The sequence below is a fragment of the Zingiber officinale genome, chromosome 6B (genome assembly GCF_018446385.1).
Source record: "Zingiber officinale cultivar Zhangliang chromosome 6B, Zo_v1.1, whole genome shotgun sequence".
Classification (NCBI taxonomy): domain Eukaryota; kingdom Viridiplantae; phylum Streptophyta; class Magnoliopsida; order Zingiberales; family Zingiberaceae; genus Zingiber; species Zingiber officinale.
In genome coordinates this window covers 68,328,951-68,344,915 of record NC_055996.1, presented here as the reverse complement: position 1 = coordinate 68,344,915, position 15,965 = coordinate 68,328,951, and the positions used below count along the sequence as shown (strand labels likewise).

General features: G+C 38.2%; 3 protein-coding genes across 5 annotated transcripts; 1 reads left to right on the top strand and 2 right to left on the bottom strand.

Moving 5' to 3' along the window:
- Window positions 1-214: 214 nt before the first annotated feature.
- Window positions 215-2,393, top strand: LOC121991081. Its single transcript, XM_042545106.1, has 4 exons — window positions 215-359; window positions 401-410; window positions 1,812-2,005; window positions 2,056-2,393. The coding sequence occupies exons 1-4, from the start codon at window positions 215-217 to the stop codon at window positions 2,391-2,393; spliced, it is 687 nt and encodes a 228-aa protein (XP_042401040.1).
- Window positions 2,394-5,089: 2,696 nt separating this feature from the next.
- On the bottom strand, window positions 5,090-7,442 carry LOC121991080 (putative disease resistance RPP13-like protein 1). Its single transcript, XM_042545105.1, has 2 exons — window positions 7,434-7,442; window positions 5,090-5,491 (listed from the first exon to the last, which is right to left on the bottom strand). Exons 1-2 carry the CDS (start codon window positions 7,440-7,442, stop codon window positions 5,090-5,092), a joined length of 411 nt encoding a protein of 136 aa, XP_042401039.1.
- A 1,685-nt stretch (window positions 7,443-9,127) lies between these two features.
- LOC121992594 (disease resistance protein RGA2-like) lies at window positions 9,128-13,038 on the bottom strand. Of its 3 annotated transcripts, none has more exons than XM_042547080.1 (3): window positions 12,550-13,038; window positions 9,495-12,350; window positions 9,128-9,379 (listed from the first exon to the last, which is right to left on the bottom strand). In XM_042547080.1, exons 1-2 carry the CDS (start codon window positions 12,874-12,876, stop codon window positions 11,529-11,531), a joined length of 1,149 nt encoding a protein of 382 aa, XP_042403014.1. In that variant the 5' UTR covers window positions 12,877-13,038; the 3' UTR covers window positions 9,128-9,379; window positions 9,495-11,528. The 3 variants fall into 3 exon arrangements, with proteins under 3 accessions (XP_042403014.1, XP_042403013.1, XP_042403012.1); XM_042547079.1 differs by having other exon boundaries at window positions 9,495-12,373; window positions 12,550-13,035; XM_042547078.1 differs by having other exon boundaries at window positions 12,550-13,035.
- Between the last annotated feature and the right edge of the window lie 2,927 nt (window positions 13,039-15,965).

The following is a 15,965-nucleotide window of genomic DNA, read 5'->3' as shown; positions in this document are numbered from 1 at the left end:
CGTCTTGGTCCTTCTTCCTCGGGAATAGATCCCTCCACCTCTGTTTCTACGAAATATCTCTACGTAATCGAAGCATAAAAGCTGCGGAGAAGCAGCGGAACTAGGCGTTCTAGGGTTCCTACTTTGGATATCTTCCGGCGGATTGGTTTGGTCTTTGGATTCCAGCAAGCGCCGAGCTGATTCCACCCCGCACTCGGCTCCCCCTCCTCCGGCAATGAAGTTGGAAGTGGAGGAACCATTGGACGAGAAGCACGTTCGTCTCCACAAGAGGGTGAGGGAAGTGAGCACTTCGTATGAGCAGACTCTGTACAACAATGTACTTGGGGAACCTGGATCGTTGGGTCTTCGCCCCAGGAAGAGTCCGTCTCTAGCTGATATGATTTAGATGATGCTTTCACAGGCAAAGACAGGTAAAACTTTATACTTCACTAGCTCGAAGGGCTCGGAAGTTGGTGAACAATCAGACTTCTCAGCTTCTTCGAGCTCAATGAGCAAAATCAAAGCTTTGAATTTTCCTTCCTCATTATTGAGGATTGGGACATGGGAGTGTGTGTCTAGATTTGAAGGTGATTTAGTGGCAAAATGTTACCTCGCCAAACATAAACTTGTATGAGAAGTTCTCGAAGGTGGCTTGAAGAGCAAGATTGAGTTTTACTGGTCCGACATTACTGCAATTAAGGCAGTTTTTTTTTAAGGTAGCCATGGGACTTTGGATATTGTGTTAGCAAGACCACCTCTTTTCTTCTAAGCGACTGATCCTCAACCAAGGAAGCATACACAATGGCAAGCAACTCGAGATTTTACCAACGACCAAGCATACATACACAAGAGGCATCTACTTCAATGTCCCCAGACCTTGTCGAGCAAGAATTTTGAGAAATTGATCGGTTGTGATCCTCATTTGAAGATACTTAGTTAGCAACCTGATTTTATATTAGAATCGCCTTACTTTAATCCTTAGTACTCAGTTTTAGAAGATCAAAGTGATTCTAAAAGCCATATTAATGATGTTATTAAGGATTATTCTAAAACCACTTTCTCTGGCTTTTACGAACCTGGTCCCACTTCATAAATCAATTATCACCTGATTCTCCTGTCTCTCTTGTGGTTCTCAACGTCAATGCTCACGCACCGTTGAGACTCACCACTTCCAATTATTCTGCCTGGCGCTTGCAGTTCACGTCTCTTCTATTCGGATATGACTTACTGGGTTTTATTAATGACTCACGTCCTTGCCCCCCTACGCAGATAATGTCTACAGATGCCACGCTCCCTTAGGCGAATCCTGATCATATTCTCTGGCTCCGCCAGGATCAACTTCTCCTCAATGCTATTATAGGTTTGATGTCTCCTACTCTTGTGCAATTTATTTCTTTATCAATTTCATCTAGAGATGCATGCATGGCCACTAGAATGAAGAGTAGCGGCAATGGAACTCCGGGTTGTAGGTGTCAAAATTGGTAGTAAAAGACGTCGACGTTAAATTGACAGCAAAGGCATCTTGGACTTTTTTTTTACTACGAAAACCACTAGGAATAAGGCCAAGGTGAGACCCGCGAGAATAAAGAGTAGCGGCAATGAAACCCCGGGTTGTCGGTGCCGAAATTGGTAGTAAAAGACGTCGACGTTAAAATTAACAGCAAAGGACGTCTTGGTCCTCCTTCCTCGCGAACAGATCCCTCCACCTATGTTTCTACGAAATATCTCTGCGCGATCGAAGCATAAAAGCTGCGGAGAAGCAGCGGAACTAGGCGTTCTAGGGTTCTACTTTGGATATCTTCCTGCGGAATGGTTTGGTCTTTGGATTATAGCAAGCGCCGAGCTGATTCCACCCCGCACTCGACTCCCCCTCCTCCGGAAATGAAGTTGGAAGTGGAGGAACCCTTGGACGAGAAGCACGTACGTCTCCACAAGAGGGCCAGGGACGTGAGCACTTCGTATGAGCAGGCTCTGTACAACAATGTGCTTGGGGAACCTGGACCGTTGGGTCTTCGCCCCAGGAAGAGTCAGTCTCTAGCTTATATGATTTAGATGATGCTTTCTCATCAAAGACAGGTAAAACTTTATGCTTCACTAGCTCGAAGGGCTCGGAAGTTGGTGAACAATCAGACTTCTCAGCTTCTTCGAGCTCATTGAGCAAAATCAAAGCTTCAAATTTTCCTGCCTCATTATTGAGGATTGGGACATGGGAGTGTGTGTCTAGATATGAAGGTGATTTAGTAGCAAAATGTTACCTCGCCAAACATAAACTTGTATGGGAAGTTCTCGAAGGTGGCTTGAAGAGCAAGATTGAGTTTTACTGGTCCGACATTACTGCAATTAAGGCAGTATTTTTTGAAGGTAGCCATGGGACTTTGGATATTGTGTTAGCAAGACCACCTCTTTTCTTCTGAGCGACTGATCATCAACCAAGGAAGCATACACTATGACAAGCAACTCGAGATTTTACCAACGACCAAGCATACATACACAAGAGGCATCTATTCTTGAAGACCTTGTCGAGTCTTCAATAGATGAACAGATTCCAGTTTTCTATAAAATGTCAAGTGTTAAGCGTTGGAAAGTAACACTTGTACATCCACTCACTATGTTCCTGAGTTGTGACATAAATGCTTAAATTTGTCAGTGAATGCAAATTTGGAACATCAAGTTCACCACAACTATCTAATCTCATTTCTTTCACAGAAGACATAAATGACCACTAGGAAACTTAATCAGCATATTCCATTGAAAATTTTCAAGAAAATGAAGATTGGGGAAATCACCAATCTCCACTCCATCCCACGCTTCCCAATTTAGTATTCTTCTAAATTCCAACCGTCTTAGAGATGAAAAATGAAATTTTGTTCTGAGAAGAAGATGGAGATGGTATTTGCATGGAGCAAAATTCAAATCCCACATGTTGTATGCCATCCATCTGCCTTATAGCAAGCTCTTTCAGAGAAGGAAGTTGACCCAACGGTGGAAGTTTAGTGCAATTCTTACAATTACTAGACTCAAACAAATCAACTTAGTGAAAGATGAATCGCTCACCCATTCAACAAATTTGACAACACCTAGATAATTATATATTTTAAGGGACTTGAGGGTGACGTGTGGTTGGAGGTATGCAAATTGCTGATATGCCTTTTTTCATCTTCCTTGAAGCTGTCAAAATAATCAATTTGTTTATGCCAATTTAACTTCAAAGAATTAAGATTTTTTTTTTTTTTTTTTTGTCTTCAGAGGAGGTTTTGAATTTGAAAATCTCTTCACAGATTTTCAATATAAATGGAGATAGTTGCTCCATGTTTCTGTTGGAAGACGGTAGACTCTCAAATAGCTTTCTAAGAAGAGTAGAGGAATTGTAGTAACATGATTTGTATCGTAAAAATAATTTATCTTGCAACTTTACATTACATGACTATTTATACTACTTAATAGAAACTCTTATACCATACTTCATTAATTAAATACATGAATTTATTCTATCTAAGTAAATGAAATATAAAATTCATCTTTCACTTGGTTCATGTACATTAAACATTTGTCCCCTCGGGGCGGTGCGATGGTTAAGACATGGGGTGTTGTCACATGAGGTCTTGGGGTCGAAACTCGGCGTGACCAAGTATAACCTCCCCCATGTCTTGGCCGTTTGCACTAATGGCTAGTAGTCACCCGTGATTTATCTCCTCCGTGTTGGCCTAGGGACGGTTTACGGGGGGTGCTGGGGGCGAGCGAATCGTCTTTTACCACATGTACATTAAACATTTACTATAGTTCATGCATTCAACAAGTTTAATTCAACTTCTAACAGTTCGATAAATCTACTCAATTCTCCTATGTCACAATTCTCTTTTTTAGCTCTGACGTTGAATTGGGTGAGTGTTTGCAAGTTGGCCAAGTTTCCAATTCCAAATGGAAGAAAGCCAACTTTGTCGGAAAGGAAAAGATGACGTAGACTTATCAAGTTTCCAATTTGCCTTGGGAGTTCAAAAATATTTGTGGATTGCATATCCAGAGTTTGTAAGTTGTAAAGGTTGCATACGGACTCTGGGAAACTCTCTACATCAGTATCTTTTATAGAAAGGTAACGAAGTAGTTTGAGGTTGCCCAATGAATTCGGTAACTCTGTGTTGCCGATCTGGCTTAAATGGAGTGCTCTTATGTATTTCAGTTTTTGGAAAAGATCGTCAAGGACTCCAAAAACTTTGTCTTGTCTTGTAATAGAAGGTTGCCCTCGTGATTTGCCTCGGACTTTAATAAAAAGTGTCCGCATGAGTTTTAGTTCTTGAAGATCTTTTATTGTTTCCAGATGTTTGAGTAGATGAGGATCTTCTATGCTCACCGACAAGTGTCGAATCTTTGGTAATTTCTTTGTGTCGAATTTGTTATCCATCACACCGGCATTCATCCTGAGCTATATATTGTGCAAGATCGTGAACAAGATCATGCATAAAAAAAGAGTTGCCCCGTTCCAGATATATTATTGACCTCTCAGACAATCTTTTTATGTAATTTCTGCCTATGCCCTCAGCTCTCATATCTCCATCAAGAGGAAGAAGACCTTGGGACATCCATAATTGCAGTATTTCTTCTGAATGTAAATGTTTGTCTTTGCGAAATAAGGACAGGTATAGGAAGCATCTTTTAAGTTGGATCGGCAAGCAATCATATGATATTTTAAGAGCAGGTAAAACTCCATTATTTGTTTCTTCTGATTCCCACATCTCATTCTCTAAGATGTCCTCCCAGGAATCTATATCTTCTTTGTTTCTGATAGCACCTCCTAGTACCTTCACAGCCAAAGGTTAGCCTTTGCACTTGTCTACTATCTTCCTACCAAGGTCTTCAAGATGTGGTTGTAGGCTCTTGTCTGCTCCTCCCCAAATGGCAAGCAATTCAAGTCGAGAGGACTTCTTGTCTCCATAATTCTAGCAACTGGTTGATTTCTAGTGGTCACTATAACTTTACCCACTTGAGCTGATTCTAAGGGTTTTCTTATTCATCCCAGAGAGTGAATTCTTCATTCTAAACATCATCTAATATCAACAAAAACTTTTTCCCCTGTAGTTTCTCTTGTAGTGTATGTTGGCGCCAATCTAGTTCTTCATGAACTTTCACTTTTGTAAATGATTGTAGGATCTTCTCCGTCATGAAAATTTTCAGATACATAGACCCATCCTCTTAAATCGAAATAGCTTTTCACTCTTGGATGCTGAGCGAGTGTTGTTTTACCCAGTCCCCCCATCCCAATAACAACCATTACTGAAACTCCATTCCTTGTTGTATCATCCTTTGATAGCAGCCATTCAACCAGCATATCTTTTTCCTCTACTCTTCCAAGAACATCTGATTCAACCACTAAAGAGCATGTTTCTCGGTTCTCATCTATGGACGAGGGGCTTCTCTTTCTCTTTCCAGCGTTCTTAGGCAACGTTAAGAGTTTCCACTCTTCGGTGATCTGATCAAACCTTTTCCTTATCTCCGCAGCTTTATTTGCTAGTTCATCCTGTTGGGTTTATAATCATGAATCTACACCTCATAATTATAGATCACAGTATGAATTCCCAAAGATTCATACACATGATCTTGTTGTCATCTAATTTACAGCCTATAAAATTAAACTGAAAACATCGGCAAAATCAAAAAAGTAATTGAGGTATTAGTCCATAAAGCCATAGCAATTAAACCTTTGAAGTATGGATTTGGAGTACATGTTTACATAACTCAATTTGACATACATTTTTAAGGTTTTGGTTTGAACCAGACAAGTTTGAATCATATACAAGTCAATCTATACCTATCTTATTTATAAATATACTAATATTTAATTATTATTATAATAGTTAATCTAGTAAAATTAAAATAATATAATCTAATATATAAGTTATAAATATTTCATGTAATAATATATCTATTACAATATAAAATAATATAAATTTTATTATATTTTAATATAATTAAAATAATTAAAATATTTGTTATTTAACAAATATTTATTTTTTAATGAACCTACACAGTGGAATTTTGTTTGATTATGTCACATAAGCCATTTATAACTCATCTAATCCATTTAATTAAATTAGACATAAATTAGATAACTCAATTAAAATGTTTGTGTGATTCGAAGATTTTAAATTGCTTACTATAAATAGATTAGGATCAAGTTTAGATTAAATGAGTTTTGAGTCAATGAGATGCAATCTATTTATAATTTATACATGCAAGTAAATTAAAAGGGCATTTTACTCTAATACAATGACTCTTTAGAAAGAAAAAACATCCAATAAAATATTTTACACCTACTAAAAATTAACCTCAACATCTGTTGAAGCAATCATTCAAAATCTTATCACCATTGATTATGTTAGACATGGTAAACTATATAAGACATGGATAAATAAACGACCGTTATATATTTTTACATCAGACATTAAGTCTCACTCAATCAATATAAAATAGTGAATATACGTACTACATTTTCTTATCAAATGTTTAAGGTTTTAATTTGACATAATACGTCTATAGTCATTTAAAAATTATTGGGTTTGCTTATAATAACTTAGAGCAAGACTCCTCTATAATCTCTTTATTTATGTTTGTATTTATAATTATTTAATATTTTGAATGATATTTAATGAGAAAATAATTTAACTAAAATGAATAAAAGATAATTAAATTTAAATATTGTAATGGACATTTTAAGTTAATCTTGTTCAAAAATTGAGGAGATGGTAAGCTGGTGACGAGACATTGATTGACTCGGTGAAGACTCTTTGCTCGTCTAGTTGACTCGATGAAGATTCTCACACATCCTGTAACCACAAGGAACGTCAGTGCCGAGTCGGGAAGGGGTTCCCGACGTTGATCCTCTGACGTTCAAGTCAGTTTTCCGACAAGGTGGCAAAGAACAGTGAAAAAACTGTATCAAGAGCGTGTGTAAGAAATAGGTTGCGCATACCTCCTCCAACAGATGGGAACCTCGTTTATATAGTGCCACTGTAATGCCTATGCACGTATCTTGAAGCACAGGTGCATTTCCCCAGATGTTCTATGAAAGGACAGCTCATAAAGTGTCCCTCCCTGACACTATTCCTTAAGCGGCCATGCCATTCTCTGATGTGACCGCTTGGAAGCTTCTAAAGTAAGATTTACCCGCTTTGTGTCAATGACACAAAATCCCAAAAAGATACAATGCTCAGCTCCCGCAGGATCCGCTCGGCCAAGCTCTGGTTTGCCCTACCATGCACTAGTCTGCCAGGCCCAGTTTTGCTCGGCAATGCGCTGGTCCGCTCGACCATGCTTTGGTTCGCCCTGCCATGCACTGGTTCGCTTGGCCCAGTTTTGCTCGGCAATGCACGGGTCCTCTCAGCCCAGGTCTACTCGGCCCAAGTCCGCTCAGCAATGCACTAATCCACTCGGCCCGCCTTAGGAACCATGCTTGGCTTTACCTTCCACATCGACCAGTCTCTTTGACTTTAACTTATTCTTGATAGAGTGTCACGTCATTATTGAATTATATATATATATATATACCCTACACACCTTTGTGTGAATGACGGTGGACAACATCCGTAGACGATCTGACATAGCCAAAATCTAATTTTTTTTTCATCTCTCTCTCATCTTAAAGCAACAACTATCTTTTCTCTCCTTTGATTGCATGTAAGATGATGCTGGTTTGTCAAAACCAGCACCAAGGTGGTACTGATTTTTACAATCCAATACTACCTTGGTATTAGTCTGTAGAAATTAGCACTACCTTGATATTGATTTCTACAAACCAGTACTACCTTAGTGCACCTTTGTAAAAATCAACACCAAATAGTGCTAGTTTCTAGGGCTTAGGGTCACCTTGGTATTGATTTTTACAAACCAACACTAGTACTAGCCTTGGTGGAACACTTGGTGTTGGTTTCTACAAACCAACATCACTTGGTGTTGGTTTATAGAAATCAACACCACCTTGCATGCAATCAAAGAAGAGAGAAAAGCCACCATGTCATAGCCGGCCCCGTATTCACCTTGATTTACTCCCTCTCATACTTGTGGGGCCGGGTTGAGGGGGCCGCTGGGTTGGCGGTTCCAACCTTTTTGCAGCAAAGAAGAGAGAAAAGAACTACGACGTATTTGTAAGAATTTTTCCTCCAAATGAGGGGCGTAATCAAAGGATGTCGGGCTTCTGTGATGGTCGTCACTGGTGGCCAGTGGAAAACTTCCGTGGGACCGGGCCGATCACCCCAGGCTCGACGTTACCCAGCCTGATTAATCATTTTTTTTAAAAAAAGAGAGAAAAGATCTTCATAAAAAAAATAATAATATGAGAGAAAAGATGGTCTCCTCAGTCACCGTGATTTATCTCCTCCGTATTAGTCCTGGGGCGGGCTGGCGGGGATGAGCTTATTCACCTTTTGTCATAAAAGAATGGAGAAGAATTGTTGCATGCAGATGAAAAAAGCTAGGGATTAAAAAATTTAGATTTTGGTCACGTTAGGTGCCCATGTCGAACGTCGCCCACGTAAAAGTGTACAGATCCTATCATCTATATATATACTAGCCATCGTAGATGCGCATTGCATGTGTAATATAATGCATGAACACATGTAAATTAGTACCCCCAAGCTCGCAAATTAGATTTGGTAAGGGTGCACAAGGCCCATGCAGTAGTGCAACTTAAGGGCGACACTTGAGAACCCCAGTAGAAGCTACTGTAACGAACTCTCTTCCATAAAATAATAATTTAATATCACACTTTATATATCTTAGCCAAAAATCGAGAAAATTATGCTTTCTAATGTCGTCATAAAAATTTCTCCGTTCGCGGGTGTTATCAATCCTAAGATGTAAAACTAAAGAAAACTATATCAGTATATATTTTTTATATATAATAATCAGAGAAAATTACTAAAAAACTTTAAAATTATTTTCAATGTAAAGAAAAAAAAGATATTAATGTAATTTAATTTTAGACTTCATCAAAATCAATTATAAAAGGATCAAAATTCTTAATAAGATATATCAACAAATATATTTTTCATATTTAAAAAAAATGAAATTGATGCTTTAACAATGTTGAAAAAATATTATCAACATTTATATAGAAACTTTTCAAAACTAAGCGAAAAATTATGAGGAATCTGTAATGTAAAAAAATTATATCATATATTTCAATTAAAATAAAAATGATTAAAAATAAACAGATGGATCCTCACTATTAGAATCCTTTCTCCATGTTAAGAATCAGTTATGCATGTTATCATCATTGCTGTTGTCATCCTCTACATCATTCCAAAGTCGTGACTCCAGAAGCTTTAATTCCTTCTCCTTTCTCTTCTCCATAATTCCCAAGTCGTAGCTCCAGAAGCTTTAATTCCTCTTCCTCTTCCTCTTCCTCTCCCTTGACATCATCGACACACAAAATGAAAGACAATGATACATGTGAATAACTTTATGATTTACCAAAATAAGTATTTGCGTATTGAAAAGAGAGAGAGAGCGTATGTTTTTCATACCAAGATGGGCATATGCTGTTGTTCTTTGAACTCTTTCTCAAATAAAGGACACCTGTCGAGCTTCACTTGTTGTTGTTGGAGGGTGGCTGGTAACTTCTTGAACTTAAGATTAGGGCAATCTTCTATAATTAAAGAATTCAAGGATGTGAGATTTTTTAACCCCATAACAACCCACAATTCTATAGATGATCCAATCTTTAAAATCTTGAGTGAAGGTAGTCGTTTCTGTGACAGATGAACAATTTGCACTTTGCTATTTAGTGTCAAGTGTCTGAGAGTTGGAAAGTGGCACTTGGACATCCACTCACGTTCCTGAGTTCTGACATCAATGTGTAAATTTGTCACTGAATGCAAAATTGGAACATCGAGTGCACCACAGCCACGTATTCTCATTTCTTTCACATAATACATAAGAGGAAACTTGATCAGCTTTGAACATTTAGAAATTTCGATAAAATGGAGAACGGGGAAATCTCCAATCTCCACTCCATCCCACGATTCCCAATTTTCCATACTGTCAAATACCAAGCGTTTTAGAGAGGGAAATGCAATTTTGTTTTGGGAAGAAGATGGAGATGCCATTAACATGGAGCAAAATTCACGTCCCACATGTCGAATGCCATTCATACTAGATATCACAAGCTCTTCCAGAGAAGGAAGTTGACCCAGCGGTGGAAGTTTATTGCACTTGTAACAACAATTTTGTAGAACCAAATGGGTCAACTTAGTGAAGGATGAAGCGCCCACCCATCCAACAAATCTGACACCCGGATAGTGGGTTATTTTAAGGGTCTTGAGATTGACATGCGGTTCGAGGTACTTAAGCTGCCACTCTGCCTGATTTCTATCTGTCAAACTGTCAAAACCATCCTTACCCCAATGTAAGTCCAAAGAATCAAGAAACTTTTTTGTCTTCAGAGGCGGTTTTGAGTTTGAAAATCTGTCCTCATGTGTTGAAAGATAAATGAGGATATGCCCTCCAAGTTTCATCAAACTATTCAATTCTCCTATGTCGCAATGCTCTTTTTCATCACTGACGTTGAAGTGAGTCAGTGTCTGCAAGTTGGTCAACTTTCCAATTCCAGGTGGAAGAAAGGCTAATTGGGAAGGAAGCGAAAGATAATGTGGGTGTGGGTTTATCAAATTTCGAAACTGCCTTGGTAAAAGAACTGACCTTGGTAAAGGAACCAAAAGATGACGTAGGTTTATCAAATTTCCAATCTGACTTGGGAGTACAGAAATATTTGTATCTGTCAGATCCAGAGTTTGTAAGTTATAAAGGCTGCATACGAACTCCGGAAGACTCTGTATTTCATGATCTTTTATAGAAAGGTAACGAAGTAGTTTGATGTTGCCCAATGAATCCGGTAGCCTTGTGATGCAAATCTGGCTTAAATGGAGTGCCCGTATATATTTCAATTTTTGGAAAAGATCGTCAAGGACTCCAAAAGTTGTGTCTTGGCTTGTAATAGAAACATCGTCAAGGACTCTAATAAAAAGTGTCCGCATGAGTTTTAGTTGTTGAAGATCTTTTACTGTCTCCAGAATCCAGATGTTTTAGTAGATGAGGATCTTCTATGCTCACCGACAAGTGTCGAATCTTTTGTAATTTCTTTATGTCGAATTTGTTATCCATCACATAGAGGTATTCATCCTGAGCTATATATTGCGCAAGATTGTGAACAAGATCATGCATCGAAAAATATTCTCCATCAAGATTTAGCATTGATCTCTCAGCCAATCTCTTTATATAATTGCTGCCCATCTCCTCTGCTCTCTTATCTCCACCAAGAGGAAGAAGACCTTGTGACATCCATAATAGGCATATATCTCTTGAATGTAAACTTGAGTCTTTGGGAAATAAGGACAGGTATTGGAAGCATCTTTTAAGTTGGATCGGCATGCAATCATATGATATTTTAAGAGCAGGTAAAACTCCATTATTTGTTTCTTCTGATTCCCACATCTCATTCTCTAGTATCTCCTCCCATGAATCTATATCTTCTTTGTTTCTGAGAGCACCTCCAAGCACCTTCACAGCCTAGGTAAGCCTTTGCACTTGTCTACTATCTTCCTACCAAGGTATTCAAGATGTGGTTGTAGGCTCTTATCTGCTCCACCCAAAGTGACTCCCTTGAACAATTGCCAGCATACATCAAATGGTAAGCAATTCAAGTCGAGAGGACTTCTTGTCTCCATAATTTTAGCAACTGGTTGATTCCTAGTAGTCACTATAACTTTACCCACTTGAGCTGAGACTAAGGGCTTTCTTAATTCATCCCAGAGAGTGAATTCTTCATTCCAAACATCATCTAATATCAACAAAAACTTTTTCCCCTGCAGATTATCTTGGAGTGCATGTTGGAGCACATCAAGTTTTTCAGAAACTTTCCCTTTCCCCGGAAAATTCTCTTGTAGTGTATGTTGCAGCTCATCTAGTTCTTCATGAACTTTCACTTTGGCAAATGATTGCAGGATCTTCTCTGTCAAACTAACAACATGAAAATTTTCAGATACACAGATCCATCCTGTTAAATCAAAATGGCTTTTCACTCTTTGATCATTATAGACAAGCTGAGCCAGTGTTGTTTTGCCTAGTCCCCCCATCCCAATTACAGCAATTACAGAAACTTTATTCACTGATGTATCATCCTCTGACAGGAGCCATTTAACCAGCATATCCTTTTCCTCTTCTCTTCCAAGAACATCTGATTCAACCACTAAAGAGCCTGTTTCTCGATTCCCAACTATTCTCTTTCTCTTTCCAGAGTTCTTAGGCAACGTTAGGAGTTTCCACTCTTTGGTGATCTCGTCAAAGCTTTTCCTTATCTCGGCAGCTTTATTTGCTAGTTCATCCTGTTGGGTTTATAATCATGAATCTAAACATCGAAATTATAGATTACAGTATGAATTCCAAAAGATTCACACACAGGATCTAGTTATCATCCAGTTTGCAACATATAAAATGGAACTGAAAATAATGACAAAATCAAAAAAGTAATCACAAAAGTAATTGAGGTGTTTACAAAAGTAATCACTCTTCAGAATCGCTTACCTCATGTGCCCCACTGTTGCTCTCATGCAGTTGTCTGGAACGCATCACCTCGTACTCGTACTCTTCTACTACGTCTTCCGCCTCACAGGCAACATCTTTGAGCTCGCTAAGCCAAAGCTTCTCCGAGTGACTTTTTACCTGATTCTCCTCCTCTGAGTCAGCAAGTTTGGCTTGGATTCTTCTCATCGTCTTTCTCAACTTCCTCATCTCTTGTTCAATATTGTTGTGTGGCGACGAAGAAGAAGATGGCGTTGACGATGAGGCCAAGCTATGCAGCTTGGCTACCATCGTGGTGAACTTGGAAGACAGGAAGCCTCCTCCGGCCATTATTCTTACCTGTTTCTTGTTGGAAATTTTAGGTAGGCAGATAAGAAAGGAGCGGACTTGTGGTGAATTAAGGAATATACATGAGACATAGAACTACTGCAGTCTATGCATCAAGCATCCCCTGATCTCATTGTTAGTAGATCTAACCTCCACTAATTGCCATCTATGCGCGTTCATTACGCAACCTCTGTTTTATTTTTTTTTATATTTATTTTATTTAGAGTAATTTCATTGTCAATCTTTTTTATTAAGAATAATTATTTCTTATAAATTTAAACTAACTTCGCTCCCGTAGGAAAACACGGCGGGTTCGTTACGCAACCTCTGTTTTATTTTTTTATATTTATTTTATTTAGAGTAATTTCGTTGTCAATCTTTCTTCATGGATAATTATTTCTTATAAATTTTAAATAACTTCGGAGGAAAAAATTCTGTGCAATTCATCGCACTGTATTTAAATCTTAAATTTCTTGATTATCCATTGAGAAATCCGCCATTGTGCGTCATTATTCGGAGACAAATTATTAGACATGATATTGATCACAATAAATATATCATTTTTATTCTAATTAAGTTTGTTACGTGGTAAAGCAACAATATTAATTCAATAACAATATGTCATACAAGTTAAGCATTTTCCTAGGAAATTTCAGTCCACCGTATGAGATGAAAATTTAAGCATAAATATATTTTATATATATATATATATATATATATATACAGAAGTGATCTCCTACGGAATGTTTGGTGCGGAACGATGCGGCGCCGCTGACCTGGACGCCTGCGTCAAATAAGTCGTTAAAATGGCTTGGTGAGAAAACTCGTTCCTCTCCTCCCGCGATCTAGGGTTTCCCGTTGCTCACCCTTCTCCGCCGAAGCTCCTCCCTCACTCTCGCCGCCTCCCTCTCTCGTCGAGCTACAGCTCTTTCTCCGCGGCGCCTCCCTCTCTCGCGACGAGCACCACCTCCTTCGCCGCGGCGCCTCCCTCTCTCGCGACGAGCACCACCTTCGCCGCGACGACTCCCTCTCTCACGACGAGCAGCTCCTTCGCCGCGACACAACGCCTCCCTCCGCGTCGAGCTCTCTCGCTACAACTCGTGACTCTCCTCCCCACCGCAACATCCTCTCAGGTTGCCCTAAAATTCTCCAAACTTAATATAATTTGTTCAAGTATAATTTGTTCAAGTATTCGCTATACTTTTATAATTTCAATCAATATTTGAATTTGATACATCAACCTTACCGAAGCAAAATCGTTTGGGATTTTAAACATTTCTGTGTATTTCTGTTAAACATACCTATGAATTTGATAAAAATCTGTCCTGCTTCCTGCGGTAGATTGTTTGACATTTGTATTGTTTCTGTTATTTTGCTTCTGTGATATTTGTGGTGTTAATCAAAAATTTATATTAATTGTAGAGATTTAAATTATTGTTTCTGTGATTGTTTGACTTAAATTTCTGTGTATTTTGCTTCTGTGACATTAAATACAGAAGTGTTATTTTGCTTCTGTAGAGATTTTGTTGGCATAATTTGTGTTGTAAATTTGTTTATGTTACATATGATAAATATGTTTGAGAATGCTCTATGCAATTGATTTTAGTTTAATGCAATTGATAAACTCTATATTTTAGTTTTATTATGTTTGGCATAATACTATGTAAATCTGTTACATGTGAAATTTCTTTGCTGTTCTTGAATTGTGAGAGAACTAATATGTATAATATGTCGATTTGTTTGTAAGTGTTTCTTGGGACCTAATTTGATCTAATTAGGTTGAATATCTCTAGCATTTATAACTTTATGGTCTATGGAGTAGGTTTTACATGATTTTATGTCTTTTCGCATATTGGTGTTGTTCAGGTATAATTAGAGAAAATTCATGGCAGTTGGTTCTTCATCATCATCATCTTCCGCTCGACGGCGTATGAATGACGAGCAATGTGAAGCTCCCCACATATTATGTTATTGTGGATTACGAGCTATTCTCCAGACATCATGGACCGAATCAAATCCAGGAAGGCGATTTTTTTCATGTCCAAAATATAGAGTAAGTTTTCGCTATCTTAACACGATGTTGTGAGTTTTTAAATTATTGTGTGATGATTAAGTTGTTTTTAAATTCAGGAAAGAGGATGTGTCTTTTTCTTATGGCATGATCCAGAACCATCACAAAGAAGTAAGACAATTATTAATGAGTTGAAGTGAAATAACAAAAAATTAAAGTTGGAGATTAGTGAATTAAAGAAATGTGCTAGTTACAATGGTGAAGTTGATTATAACGATGTTTTGGATGATGGAAACAACAATTATGCAACTATGCAGTTGAGTGATGAAATATCTTCATTGAATAGGAAATTTAGAATTGTTATCATGGTAATTGTATGTACTTGGATTGTGATGATGTGGATGTGGTTGATGTAACTTGTGTTGTGATGTTACTTGACATTGTGATGTAACTCTATGTGGTGTAACTTGTTTTCTTATGTAACTTGTTTTGTTTCATGGTTACAATTTCAAGATGGTCCTATTATTGATCCTAAGCTTGAAATCTTTGCCTTTGCCATTTACATTCAAATTTTTCAATGTTAAACCAAGAACTAAAATTGTACACTAGTATTTTGGATGGTCAGAGATGCAAACGTATAAAAGAATGTTCACAGAAATGCATCATCATTTTCTCCCTTTTCTAACCGAAGCATTTTGCTTTGTCCAAAGTCTTTAATGCAAGGTTTCTTCACTAATGAAGAAAACTCCATATGTTTGTGTCGCTTTCAATACCAGTCTTTTACCGACATATGTTTGCTGATTATTTGTTGGATTGAAATGATCGGAAGATATCAGGAACCGATCGATCCCTGGATCGATCCAAGAACCTCCTGATCAGTCTGTAGATCGATCAGAAGACGATCAGTCTGATCGGTCCCTAGACCGATTAGGGAACCTTCTGATCGGTCTGTAGACCGATCAGAAGGCGATCAGTAGCCCTCTGCGTACCAGACTGACCTGATCGGTCCCCGGCCCGATCAGGGAACTCCTGATCGGTCTGTAGACAGGCCCGATTCAGCATCTTTTAAAATATGACTAAG

Excerpts from the sequence above, each read along its gene's own strand:
- LOC121992594 (XM_042547079.1), bottom strand. The coding sequence starts at position 11,003 with ATGCGGACACTTTTTATTAGAGTCCTTGACGATGTTTCTATTACAAGC. Across the intron at positions 9,380-9,494 it reads AACAGCATATGCCCATCTTG|GGAGAGGAAGAGGAAGAGGA; the intron begins GTATGAAAAACA and ends GATGATGTCAAG.
- LOC121991081 (XM_042545106.1), top strand. The coding sequence starts at position 215 with ATGAAGTTGGAAGTGGAGGAACCATTGGACGAGAAGCACGTTCGTCTC. Across the intron at positions 2,006-2,055 it reads GGGTCTTCGCCCCAGGAAGA|GTAAAACTTTATGCTTCACT; the intron begins GTCAGTCTCTAG and ends CATCAAAGACAG.